At 52.2% G+C, this 14,285-nt stretch overlaps 1 protein-coding gene across 1 annotated transcript in view; it reads right to left on the minus strand.

The window, feature by feature from the left end:
* Positions 1-13,191, minus strand: part of LOC137906489 (B-cell lymphoma/leukemia 11A-like) — a 23,660-nt gene extending 10,469 nt beyond the window's left edge. The window contains exons 1-2 of the mRNA XM_068750761.1: positions 13,137-13,191; positions 10,464-10,856 (exon numbers count right to left, since the gene is read on the minus strand). Of these exons, the coding sequence (XP_068606862.1) occupies positions 10,464-10,856; positions 13,137-13,191 (448 nt within the window). The remainder of the gene's footprint in view (positions 1-10,463; positions 10,857-13,136) is intronic.
* Between the last annotated feature and the right edge of the window lie 1,094 nt (positions 13,192-14,285).

A 14,285-nucleotide genomic window follows, 5' to 3' on the forward strand; every position in this document is an offset into this window, starting at 1 on the left:
GGGGAGGAGGGTTCAGAATGGTATTAAGGTGGTAAGAGTGAGGAAGAGAGCTTCTGTGGTGGTGGGGGGGGGGGGGGGGGAAGAGGAGCCAGGAATAGGCCAAAGCTCCGAGAAGAGATAGAGAGACGTGGATCGGTCCCCCGAACCTGCGCTCTACTCCCTCAGTCGGAATGGGGCCGATCCAGAATGACGACAGGAAAGGAGTGACTCTTCATTCCGGAGGCGCAGGTCTCCCTTTCATCCGCTCAGGTTTGGCTTCAGCTTAAGAGACTGATGCCAGCATGAGTGTAATGGTGGCAAAGCATGGCTAGCACATAAATTACAGCCGCTGTCCAACTCCTCTCATTCAGCGTGGACAGACAGGCAAGTTCTCTTTGCACAGTGTAATTAAATCTATTCTCGGGTTTATTGTAACGCTTGATCCGTTCTGCTAACTTGAAAGGCGGCCATTTATTGCATATTATTAGAGCGTCGCATCTTGCACTAGAGAAACGAGTAAGACAGATTGAATGACAGAAATGAAACATTTTCATTTTCACCTGCAGTTTGATCTTTACCGATACTGACATAGATCGTCTCTCAAACTGACCTGAATCGCACCGTCAATTATGCTCGAAGCCTATATATATTGATCCCTATTTGCCCCACCTTTGGTCGGGGTATTTAAAAGCATCCCTGCTCAGATAAGGAAATATGGTGATGGACATTACGGATTACAAAAGGCAGCTAAAAGAGCAAGAAACAGCTCAACTCAAAGGAAAGGCATCACAGAAGCATAAATGAGTGCTAATGAAGACGTAGCAAGTGTGTGTGTGGGTGGTGGTGGTGTTTGGGGGGGGGGGGGGGTCAACCTTTTTAATTGGAGCGTGGTCGTCCTCTTTGGACCCTGCAGTGGGATCCAGAGTGCTGACAGATGATGAGAGGAAAATGACAGGCCTATTACAGGCAATCTGGCCCTGCGACTTGGCAGACACAGCAGAACCAGAGTCTGGGGAGACCAGGGCATGTCCAGACTGGACCGCGTTCCCCGCCACATCACCCCCCCGTCTAATGGGGGGTCCGCATCCATCAACATGGAAATAGAGGAGGGTTGCCTTGGCACTTTGAACTACGGAGTTGTGGGTTGTCACGAGGGAGTCTGGCTTCTTGTCTGTTAAAAATAATAATAATAAAAAAAAAAACACTACCTGGTCAAGAAAAAGGAGGAGGGGGGGGGGGGGGGGGGAGGGTGTTAATAAAAGAGAGATAACCAGGTAGAGGAGGGAAGAGAAGGCGCAAATACACAGAGCAGTTAAGTTCAAATCATGTTCAGAGTGAGAGAGAGAGAGAGAGAGAGAGAGAGAGAGAGAGCACAACTTCCTGTCTGTGTGTCTGGATGCGAGGGACGTGTTTATGTCTGGGGATACAAGCAAAACAAACATGGAGGTCAGAGATGCTGGACTCTATCCAAGCGATAGATAGCCCCTTCTTAAGAGGGCCACGGGGCCGTTTCAGCAAACAGGCCCCCAGGGGGGGGGGGCGCCGGGGTTTAAACAGAACCCTCAGGTGGGATTTCATATTGAACATTAGGACCTTTGAACTCTTGGAGCGATCTCCCAAACCGAGGACTTCTCTTGCCCATAACTTTATGTGTTTTTTAAGCAACCGAGCTGCGTTCAGCCACATCATGCAAGGGATGGTTCGCGTCTCGCACTCCGAGCGTACATGCCACACACACCCACGACCCCTCAGCATCCTCTCACTTGCCAATTCATCGCTAACGCTTTTCATCTTTGTATCTGTCTGTCCACACACACACACACACACACACACACACGGCCGAAGCGAGCAGACTACCATCTGCGTGTAGTGGCCGGCTTTGTCTGGGGGGTGAGGGTGAAAGCTCCAACACGACCCCTTTCAACAAGCACACACACACACATACACCATACACACAACCTTTGTAACAGCCCCCCCAACACCCTCCCTGACCAACTGCTTTAAGTGTGAGAGCTCTTCTCGTACAATCTGCACATGCATATGCAAATTTGCAGGGGGGCATTATAAAAACAGGCATCATCTCGCTCTCTCTCTCTCACACACACACACACACACACACTGAGGAGTAAGACATTTTTGTTGGCTTCAGCACTAAAGTCTCCACCGATAGAGTTGAGTTCAAGAAAGCATGTTTCCGAGCAAGAGAAGAAAGAGCACTTGAAAAGAAGAGCCTCCTTTACAAAGAACAAATTAAAGTGAGCGCGTTGTGAAATAAATGCAAATGAGATTGCATACATTTACATGGAAAATGCACACAAGCGCACGTAAAACGCAGGCAGGCCAACACGGATTAGCCGCGTTTGCCCTGCAGCGCGCGTGTGACGGCTTCGTGCATAACGAAGTCGCTTCATCAGGAGACAGAAGACGCGTCGCAGCCGTCAGATAAAACATCGGGTGGAGGTAGGAGCCGCAAACAACGACTATGATCCAACACACACACACACACTGAGCTTATTAGCTGGTTCTGGTTCAAAGGGTCATCCAACAACTGAGACCAGGACAGATGCGGTGGAATAACAACCTAGAAAAGCAAACGTCTTTAAATATCTGACACCTTTTGATGCCGAAACCTGGTTCTCCTCGAAAAGGAGGAGACGATCACAAGAATAGAATGTATACCAAACTGGGAATTAATAACACGAGGACATTTGATACGAGATGAATCGTCGTCTTTGGCTGTAAGAGAACTTGAAGTCTTTTGTTGGGTGTTCATTTGTCTTTCTCGGAGACCACAAGGCCCTGAGCGAGGACAGAAGAAGACAGAGGCAGGAAAAAAAAAAAGGACAAAGCGAGAGCGATTTACACCTGCGAGGCTCGCCGGAAAGTCGACACCTGAGCCCCTCCTCTTCTCACGTCAGCCTCGCCGTAGCGGCGCACACAAGTTGTGTTGTCACCTCAGAAGTTCACGCTCACAACTTTTACTTTCCACCAAGATCTGAAATCATTAATTTTTTTAATCAATCCCAGAAACACTTTGATCAAGATGACAGAGAGGATAAAATGCAGCCACGCTCTGAATGACGAGTCAAATTAAGAGCTTCTACAATCTCGCAGTGGTAAAAATGTGAGTTCCCCGGATTCCTCAGATGTTCGCCGCGTGACAGCACGTTCTGGCCCGCCGTCTCCAGCCAGGGTTTGTCTCTGAGCTGGAAGGATTGGAACAGCCGGCTCTCAAAACTCAAAGGACGCATACGAGTTGTAATTAGGAGAGGAGTTTGGCTTTATTATGCACTCGAACCCGGCTTCCCGTTATCGCTGCCCGTGTGCCCGCGCGGGATCCTCGGCGCCGCCGGTGTCTTCCAGCACGTATGGCTGACACACAAAGATTCCTCGCCCACACAGCGCAAGAGTTCATTGTGTACATCGCTCGTATCAAATTCTCCTCGCCGTTTTCCACCACCCTGTTCCGCTGCGGTGTTTTCAGGCACACAATGGCCGCCGTGGCGTTAAGCTCGTGTTGCCCCATCAAGAGGAGCGCACCAACAACAACAACAACGAAACACTCTCCCCTAATCTTCCCACCCTGCTTCTGACTGGATCCTTTCGCCTTTCGCTTTGTTCCCACGCTCCCTCGCTTCTTTTCTCTCGCCTCGGCATTGTCCTATGCCCTCAGGTTAGAGGTTCTCCCCGTTTCCTCCTCTTAAAGAGTGGAAAACAGAGGAGGAGGAGGAGGAGAGGAGGCGAGCTGGAGGGAGAGAGGGAGAGAGAGAGAGAGAGGTCTGTCCGTCGAGCTAACCGGCCTGAACCGGTTCTGACAGAGGTGAACCAGAGACGTGTCCTCTTTTGCCTCTGGACAAAAAACAGCCGTGGTGGCATTCCACCCTCAGTCAGCAGGTAGGGGGGGGGTCATACATGTGCATGCGGGTGTTGTCTGTCTCCTAAGACCTTTGAGGCCTGGACCATTGCCAAGTTCATCTGTTAATGGACAGCTATGAGGAGAGCCCCCCCCCCCTCCCTCCTCGCCGTCTCTCCTTCAGCCATGCCTGCTCGTGACCCCCCCCCCCCCCCTTAACCTCCCCAACCCCCAGCCAGGCCCGCCCAGGGACCTACCTCTCCCTCCTCCTCCTCCCCTTCTCTCCCTTCCCCTGAAAGCTATATCATTCCTTTTCTTCTCCTCCTCCTCCTCCTCCTCCCCGATGCCCCCATGCACTTTGTGCGTCTCCTATTCAAGATAGACGGAGTGCTTCAAGTTCAGGGGGACACCCTGGGACCCTTTAACAAAGCCAGCTATCAGGCTGACTCCTCTGGCCACAGCGGACTCCTCGGCCGCCGCTGCTCCTGCTCCGTCTCTTCATCTGGACACGGACGCGTCGGCAGGCCCGCTAAACCCAAAAGGTTTCCTGCTCTAGCCGATCCTGAGTCGGACAATTCCCCCATTGTGTCCTTGCCCCCCCCCCCCCCACCACCACCCATACTCCTCCTCTGCCAACGCACCCCCTCGTCTGTTGAAACGAGGCAAACCCACAACGCGAAGGAATCCCACGGAGCAAAGAACGTAGGCCACTTTCCATCCACACCTCTAAGACAGACGCCGCCGAGCCCTTCCCAGATTCCCTCGAGTCAAACTGTCAACGGCTTAATAGTCGGGGAAGGAGCGGCAGGAGGCCCCGGAGGCCCGGGAGCTGAATATAAACACTACGGAGATTAGGAGTGCTGTGAAACTGGAAGGGATAAACCCATTTCTTGGATGGAGGCAGATTGTCTTTTTTTTTTTTTTTTACTTCAATTGAAGCCTCTTTTTTTCCAGCTCAGGTCCACCGTCAAGAAACGACTCGGTTCTCGGTGTTTTCACGAGCCGTGTGGCGATCCACGTGTTATTCTGTGCTCACTACAGGCACGGCACACAGACCAGCGTGTCATTGTTACGCATGTGTGTGTGTGTGTGTGTGTGTGTGCTGCCAGAATCACAAACGGGAACTTAAAGGAAGCGACTCCTGCTCCCTGCCTCATGTCGGCCTGACGATGACGACGGCAGGGACGCTCCTCTAATTTGGGACGAGGGACGAGGGATGGGGCTCACATCACGATCACAAACACATGCATTTTCTATGTCACCTCCTTTCACCCTTCTTCATCCTCCCTGTCCTCATGTGTCTCCATGGGACACAGTCACAGCCCCAAATGCTCAGCAGTTGCTCTCCTCTCCAGTCTGCTGGAAAGAGGGGGGGCGGGGGGGGCTGCCGGTTTTAGAACGCTAAATTATCCATTAGATGTTATCAAGTTGTAGCAGGGTGATGCCATTCTGCTCGGAGCCATCAATCTTTGATAAGACCCGGGCACGGTGTGCATTGGGATGCACCGGCAGAACCTGCCCTCCACTCCCGCCGCATGGACCGACGACCCCCACCCGACTGCACGCAAACGTGGACACGTGCACGCGGTCAGGCAGATATCCAGGCACAGGTCAACAAACACGCATGCTGACGCAGCTACATGCTCTTGCACTCAAGCGCTGCAGAGACAAGCTTGTTTAAGGAACATCCAGTTGGACGCTTCAGCGCCCCACCCCACCCCCCCACCCCCATCAAAGTCGGCCTTGTATGAAAGCATCGTTATGAGGTGGGCATCAAACTAACATCGTCTTACGCATTTTTAAAAGCCTCTCCCGCCACTGTCCCGTTTTCCTCCTCAGCTCTTCGTCTCGCCCTCAGCTTCATCGCCGCGGCCTGCCTGGCAGGCCGGGCCGACGTGTTCAGAATGCGCTCCAGTAAGAGGCTAATCAAAAATGCAAAACAATTGGCAATTACCGCGCGAGGCCCTAATGGTCATTAGAATTTACAACAAGGTAATGAACAGAGAGTCAGCTCAGGCCATGCATATTCATAAAGCAATCAGGCCTTTGAAGATTAAGGGATGCGCTTCAAATTCAAATGAGGGCGCCGGCATGTTATCAGTGAGATTCAGCAGGCGAGTGGAAAGGGCGCCGTGGACAGGAGTGGACTGTGTGTGTGAGCAACGAGGGCTGAGGGTCAGTTTGGTGCGGGGGGGTTGGATGGGAGGTAGAGTGTGTGCGTGCTTCCACGCGACGTTCGATGGCGTTGCACGCCGCCATGCCGACACCACGCAGTTTGAAATGATTCTAATCACCAAATTATCGCTCTCTTCAAAAAAAAATGAACAAGGCCACAAACTTCTGATTTTCATTAGAAAGCCGTGGGATTCAACGCTGGGATCAAATGTATCGTTCATTTGCTCCATTAGGAAGGGAATGAGCTTTTGAACACAAAACCCTCCGAGGAATACAGAAACTTATTACTATACATTTATGTTAAGTGCAGCAGCCGAACGGTTTGCATGCACAATGACGGCGAGGATTCACAACGCCAGATACAGGGGGGGGGCTCTCTCGTTCTGGATCGCTCTGGCTGAGATAAGACCCCCCCCCACACACAGACACACACACACACAAACAGGTCCACACACCCACAGACCTGCAGCGCCTAAGATAGTCTGGATGGACAGATAGCAGGATGAGTGGGCTGAGGCGAACATGACGCTGCCGTGTCATCAGAACGACCCCGATGGGCATGAAGACGGCCAAACGGTGCGCCTGCAGCGCCACGACAGGAAGAAACGGAGCAGGAGGCGACCGCGTCACAAAACAGGAGAATCGGTTTTAATCAGTGACCTAAATGAGGACTTTAAGGATAAAAAAAAGCTGTTGTTTTTTAAGGAAAAATATTAAAAGCACGCTGTGAAATTTGCTCTCATTCTTGCCCTGAATTAACCCGCCTACTTCTTAAAATACCGCTGCTGTCCTTTATGGCGATTATCCCCCACCGGCTGAGTTGCAGCTGTATCAAAGGCGCTTTTCTCTTCTGTTTCTGTTCTGTCTAAAAATAAAGTCATTAACCTGCAGGTGGTGAAGCCAGCGGCTGGCGTGACAGGCCCTGACGCCGTCAGACAAACCCTGACCTCGTGACATGGCTGCCTGCCACGCAGCTGACAGGGCCGAGGCGCGACGTGCTTATTTTTGAAGATGCTTCCCGTCTCTCGTGGTAAAACCCGGTTGTTTCTGTTGCGCCGCGTGGTTGCGTGTGCATTTGTGTGTTCCGCCCTACGGCCAAATCGATGCGAGCGTGGACGAGCAAGAAGAGCGCACAACGAAAGCCTTCGAAAAGGAACGGGTGTGCTAAGCCCGCCAAAACTAGAGGTTCCAGTCCTTCAAGACAAAACACAGGGTTGACGTGTGAGGAAGAGAAGGACACAGAGAGAGACAAAGGAAAGAAAGAGAGAGAGAGCGAGAGAGTTAAAATAAGTATAATATGATTCTGACAGATCACAACACATTAAAGGACCACAGACAAAACCAGTGTGTGTTTGTGTGTTTGTGTGTGTGTGTGTGTGTGTGCGTGCATACTTGAACTAGCCTCCACCTGAACTGCCTGGGGCTGCGGTACCAGGGTTGTTAGAAGACAAACAGACACAGAAAGCCCAAGCCATTAGCCCTGAGGACACACACACACACGCACACACACACACACACACACACACCCCTCCCTCTTAGTACATACACTCCTCTGCTGCCAATCACACGCACAGGAGCCACCTCAACAGCAAAAGTCCTGCTCCTAAACACACAAAACATCAGTTTAGTCCAGAGATCCACTTCCTCTACCTCCCTCGTCCACGTCCACACACACACACACACACACACGCACACACACACACAATTAGGGCCCAGCCCATCCCGGCGCTGTGTGCCAAGTCTGGCCTGGCACGGTCCACGGTGGGGTGTCCTCAGACGAGGCTTGCCAAGTCAAAGACCCTTTCATGTTCAGCCTTGTATGCCCAAAGTAGTAAAGTTTTAACGCTCTCTCCCCCTCTCTATCACACACACATACAGCTAAAACCAGTTTAAGTGGTTAAAACCACACTGACACACGTGCACACACGTGCTCACACGTTAGTTCTACACCCCGTCCACACTGGAGATGTAAACCTCCACTAGACTTCAGAACTGGAACGCGGCCACAGCCACCAACACTCCGTCCGACAACGGAGCCTGAAAGCTCCGCTGGCGTTTAGCCGAGCTTCAGAATACCCCCCCGCCCAAAAAAAGTGTCCTATGAAAAATTCATCCCAAAAACCATTCCTGTTCACCTTAATTTAAACTCAGCGGAGCCCACATCCAAAAATAGGAGCCGTTTTGTCCGTGTCCAGAGCGACCGTAGGATAAAATTAGAGGCTTGTGGCGGGAATATTAAGACAATAGTTTTCATCTGCGTCTATTCAGTATCAATTAAAGTGATCGCTGGAACAAAGGCACGCAAAGTGATCCGTGTGCATGCACAAACACACAGGCCACACAACATGGCCTCCGTGGAGTTGCCCTATCACTCACCACCATACAGTGCACACGTTACACACGCACACTCGACAACTGCCCTGCCCCCAAGTTCAGATACCCAGTGTGTGCTTGGGAGGGGAGCGGCCGGGCTGCCGGGTTAGAGAACGGTGGCGCGGCGCCAGCATGGAACCGGCTAAATACCTTTGTCTCAACGCACGGGGAAGAACAGGACGGGCGAGCTGCGGCGGCGCAGAGAGGCGTTGTGAGAGGCGTTGTGAGAGACGTTGTGAGAGACGAGGCTCCGTTGTTGGAATGTTTTCCTCCAAAGGTGGCCGCCGTAATTAACTCAGTATCGATTCAGGGTTCAGGGTACAATGGAGGCCGAGCGCCGGAAAGAGGCTGATCGGCTGCAATGTGGCAAGGATGGGGGGGGGGGGGGGGGCTTCAACAGTAATAGAAATTAGTGAGGAGAAAGGAGAAATTTCACTAATTATGATTTTACCAGTTACTCTGTCGGATGCGACGGATCCTGTGTTGCAGTCTTGTGGCCCCGAAATCAGAGAAATTAGAAGCACGTTCCTCCAATTACTCAAAGTAGGAAGATCAAACAATCATTTATTGCACTGATAACAACCACGTTTAGTTCAGGGAACAATGCGTGTGTGTGTGTGTGTGAGTGAAGCGCGAGCGTATCTCCGCCTCCCTGGTGAGCGCGTCACGTGAGACGAGCGTAGTTCGTGTGAGAAGCCGTCATCTGCTGCGTTTCTGGGCCATCTATAATCTGGAGAGAAGCGACGGTGTCTCTGTGCATATCTTAAATTGTTTATCATGCAAATGACGGCTGCCCTCGCCCTCTCCTAACGGCCCGGGAGCTCCAGACTGGAGACCCCCCCCCTCCCCCCCCAGCTGCAGCCGTGAGACTCCCAGACGGCCTCAGCTGTCCCAGAGATGGCGGACCAAGGGGCGCAGCTTCATCTCCAGCTAAGGGATGCATTACAAACAAATGAACACCTTCCCCCCCGCCCCCATCTACACATTCAACCCATCGGTGGGTGTCAGGCTCGTTTCTCAGCCTGCGTCCCCCATACGTAGAAGCTGCTGTCCATACAGAAATACTCCTGCATCAGATGACATTTCGGGGGGGGTCATTTGAGCGTATGTGCTGCAGCGGGATGTATCGTATATTTACGGGTGTAACATGTAGCACACACGCCGGGAATAAACCGAGCGGGACGGCTGTGCCGGCGCCGCGTGCACAGAGATGCCTCATCTCATGTCAGCCTCTAACTGAGAAGGGCGAGGGAACATGGCAGCGAGCATATGGGCTGCGGGGCGCTGCGCTGGCACTGCCAGGCTGGATCCATCAATCCTGGAAGCAGAACACAGAGGTGGGGGTAGCTGACCGGTGAGCGGTTCAATCCCATGCACTGGCTTCACCCAAAAGGACGCGACATGAGACGCAGTTAGCCGAGGCGTCGCGGCGGGACGGGACACGCCCAAACCAAAAGAATCAACACTAGAAACGCCTGACTGTTGCACAAGGCCAAGAGGCGCAGAGGCCAGTAAATAAAGCCCCGGCGGCGGCGCATGTGACCTTCTGGTGCCATGTGACCGCCGCTGCATGACGGCCTGAAGCAGCAAAAAAAAAAGCACGTCTGAGCATTTGACAGGGCCAGGAGGCATGTTGGATGCGCTCGCGTTCACGCACAGGGCAGATGTTTCACGAGCTGCGCCGCTAATGGACGCCAGTCATTCTGAGCCGGCGAGCTAGCTACTCCGTGGTCGCTTCGCCATGTGACAAAGCCGCAGCGTTGGCAAACACGGTCCAGCAGCGCACGGATGTCACTCCTCCTCCTCCTCCCGCTGCTTTCAGCCTGAATTGGCACTAAGTGAAATCACGGCTCGCACGGATCGGCGGCCCAGATTGTTGTGAACAAAGGCTTAAAGAAGGCCGGTCGCCGTCAAGCCCCGCCCTGCAAGGAACCCGGCGTTGTTTGCACATCAGCCAGCCGGTTAGCCCCGGCAGAAACACGAACAATCGAGTCACCTTCAGAGGTCGGTCAACGACTCCTATTCAGGGAAACCCGACAGAGGTTTTAAGGCTCCTCAAGTTTAAAGCCCCCCCCCCTTTTACCTGTGATATTCTCCTGCTTGGGGATTATTCCTTGCAAGGGTGCCGGTAAACAATCCTCGTCCCGCGGCGACACCTGAACGGCCACCTCCACGGGGTGGTACACCCTCCTCGGGTGCTGATGGTGGGTCCGCGAGTGCGGCGAGGAGGTGGAGAGGGGCGAGGCGAGTGGGGAGGACGGCGGCCTGTCCAGAGGCTTGTCCATACAGAGGCTCCCGTGGCACTGTCTCCTTTTGTGCTCGATGAACAGAAGGATGTCGGCCAGGGGGAAGCGGGAGTGGCACTGGCCACAGGTCAGCAGGTCCAGGTCACCTTTTAGGGGCTCGTCCTGAGCCACTCCGAGCCTGGGGGAGTCCTGAGAGTCTTCTTCCAGTAGAGCACCTGAGATCGGCTCAGCTGGACGGGGAGACAAGAAGGAGGATCGTGAGGTCGAGTTCTGCTGATTTATGAAATCTGTATGAAGACAGTTCTAGAAACAGACAAGCGGAGGCCTGAGATCTGCCTCGGAGACACGCTCAACTTCTAGACAGCCGCCAAACCATTAAGCTACTTGACCCGCTTTATTGTGCCGCCAATCTCGCTGTCTTAATGAACCCAACACCTCCGAGAATCAAAAAATAGATTCTAATTTGAGTTCAAGATGATTGGACCCCCATTTCGTTAAAAGTTCTGGGATCTCGTGAACCGAGGTGAAACATGTGAGGGGTTGGATGTGGAGTAGGTCCCTGACGTACTGACGGAGAGGGAGGGACCGAAGGGGGGGGGGGGGGGGGAGAGAGAGAGAGAGGGAGAGAGAGAGCACACCGTAAACGACATTTGGCGCCCCAACAGGGATGTTGAGATAAGATGTGATGAATTCTTGCTGGCGGTTCAACCTTTAATTCTGTGTTGGGTCAGGCGAGAAGCCGGTGAGGGACTATGCAAGATAGGGCCTGTTACCTGGATTGCCCCCCCCACACACACACACACACATGCGCACACACACACACACACACATTTCATTAAAGATGAGTGAATGTGCCGCTATTTTGCAGGGGCTTATCTTAACCGGCTTATGCCACGGTCGGACAAGAGGTGTGAGGCCGGGTTCGGCAGAAAGATATTCTTCAAGCAGAAATAATCTCATTTTGATGCCCCACAAGAGCGATGAGAATAACTTCCTCTCGTCCTTCCTATCCAGACGTCGACCTGCAGCAGATTGTGAAGTCGTTTAGCTCAGTGTTTCCGACTGGGATGCAGGATAGGCCTGTTTATCAATTATATAACATTGGTTATGTCTTTTTTTGGGGGGGGGGTCTGACTCAAATGATCTACTTCTATTCTTCATTTTAAAACGGTAGCAAAAGAAATGGATCATGGATGTGGATTTAAGTGTATGTTCAAATGAATAGACGTTTATTACGTCACACTAAACATAACAGAGTCTGACCAATCGGAGCCAAAATTGTAATTATGTGCGGGAAATTACATTTCTGCCAGAGTGAAAAAGAAAAAGGTTTGTAAGATCGTATTTAGGCTATTTTTCATTACGTTTATTAATAGGCTATTAAGTCATTACATTTTTATCTCTAAAAAAAAACACACTCACCTAAAATCATATAAAGTATAAACACTTATATCTGCCAATCAAGCAGCCCGGGGATAAAGTGGATCAAGTTCAAGTCCTTAAACGCCTGCGGGACTATCGTATTGCGCCCCCCACCGACACACCTTTGGACAATTAGCCCTCAAATGAAGGCAGACGTGTTGCGAGAGCCTAATTGGACTCAACTAAAATGAGAACAGCATGCAGAGACAGAATAATTAGCCTCCCGATCGCTGCTTCGAGCTGAAGTGAAGCCAATCTGCTCGCTCGGAGACGCGTTCACGGACCGACCGGCGCGCATGGATCGAGCCGCTCCTGCTGGTTCCAAACAGACGGCTGGAACAAGCTCAAACGCAAAAACCTTTCTGTCACGCAATCTCAATCAACGTCCCGCAGTTCCGTCAGGCACACGCGCGCGCACGCAACCACTTCTCCTGCGTTCTGCTTCCATGCTCGTAAAAGCGGCGTTGCGCACGGACTTTCCTGCGGCTTTACACGCGGGAGATCCAGCCCATGTGTTACGCATGTACATCAGGTAATGAGCAGGCACCGCCAGACATGTTGCGTTTAAACAGCAGCTGGGAGGCATCCACATTCTCGCGCTCGGAAACGCGCACGAGGTCTCTGCGCCGTGGACGAGTGGGGTATGTGTGTGGGGCACGCCACTTCCCCGTGTCCAAAACCAGCCAACCCGCCTCCAAACACATCCCAACAACGAAAATAAGGGCGCGTGGGCGGAGGAGTGAGGCAGCGTTACGCGTAAAAGTCCAGCGGCGCAGGTCTGGTCACGCAGCCAAAGGTCTCTGGTCATAAAGCGCGTACATGCCCTTTAATGGCGATGGACGCGTCCAGGACAAACGCAAGGTGGACGTCTCTGAAACTTCCACCGGAGGAATTCATCCAACGCAACTCATGTCCCGGGAACGTTTGCGTCTTAATTCAGTCCCGATGCGTGGACAGCGTCCGTGGACGGATCGCACCTATTCTAATGCCCCACGGAAGTTACCCCACGCGTAAAACAAACAAACAAACAAACAGGAGGCGCCTCTCCGAGAGACGCGCGCAGCTAAACCCGCTTCGGCTCCACTTACGCGAAAACTCCCGTTTGCTCAAGTGCTGGGGTTTGCCCTGCTTGCGGCGAGACATGTCGGTCTGGTGTCGGCTTCTCAGCGGCGTTCACATCGGGAAATCCGTTCCTACGAGGTCGACTCCGGATCAAAGATCTTCATTGACGCGTCGGGCATCCAGATGAACCCCCCCCCATCCCCACCACCACCACCAAAAAAAACAGCCGAGGCTGCAGCTCATAGAGCGGGCGAGGCGGAGCGCGCAAAGGACCGTGCGGACCTCTTCATGACTTCTTCGCCAAGAGAGAGACAGAGTGGTGGGGGTACGACGAAGCCCCCCCCCCCGCGCCGCGCCGCCACCTCCGAGCTGCAAGTTCAAGTGCGGACGTGACGTCTCTGCGAACTTGAACGTCAGGAGATGGACGGACTGAGACGTATCAAACAAGGGCAGGGCCAGTGTGGGGGGGGGGGGGCATGATGGAAGGCCAATGGACACTCATTATGGACTACCTATAGAAGACACCAATGGACAGAAGGCATGGGGGGGGGTGAGAGAGACGCGAACTTGAGTGATCCAAGGAAGTGCAGGAGCAGCAGAGCGCGCACGAAGCAGAGGATCAACCCGGCTTTGCTGCGCCATTCATATTTATTAGATATTATGTTCAGGCTGATTTGAATATGTAGTGATTATTTAAATTCACAGCGCACACTGGAAGTTACGTTTAACGATTAGACGAAGCGTTTCTATTTTACTTGAAGTATTATTACTTAAATGACATTAAATCTGAAATCGTGACAGGAGGAGACGTTTCATTTCCCAGTTTTATTTCTTACTTGTTTATTTATTTAGGAAGATCTATTAGTAATATACAAGGGTTCAGGTGAAGCATGTTGGATAAATAAAGACTTTATCTGTCATGTATTCCTTTTTTTATTCACTGCATCGCCCCACGTGATTTGATTTGCTGGTAATAATTAAGATTAAATGTTTGAATCAACCATCAAAGCGCCTGCGTCTGAATTCATCGTTCTCCGTTTGTTTCTTGTCTGATCGACTATCTGAGAGATCAGAGGAGTTGTTTCTTTACGTGGGGTCTTTGAACGCACCGCTGAAAGGCTGGTGCGGCTCGGGGTTGAGATAGATGCAGAATTAAACGGCTTCTCTGGTGACCG

This window comes from Brachionichthys hirsutus, chromosome 17 (genome assembly GCF_040956055.1).
Source record: "Brachionichthys hirsutus isolate HB-005 chromosome 17, CSIRO-AGI_Bhir_v1, whole genome shotgun sequence".
NCBI lineage: Eukaryota > Metazoa > Chordata > Actinopteri > Lophiiformes > Brachionichthyidae > Brachionichthys > Brachionichthys hirsutus.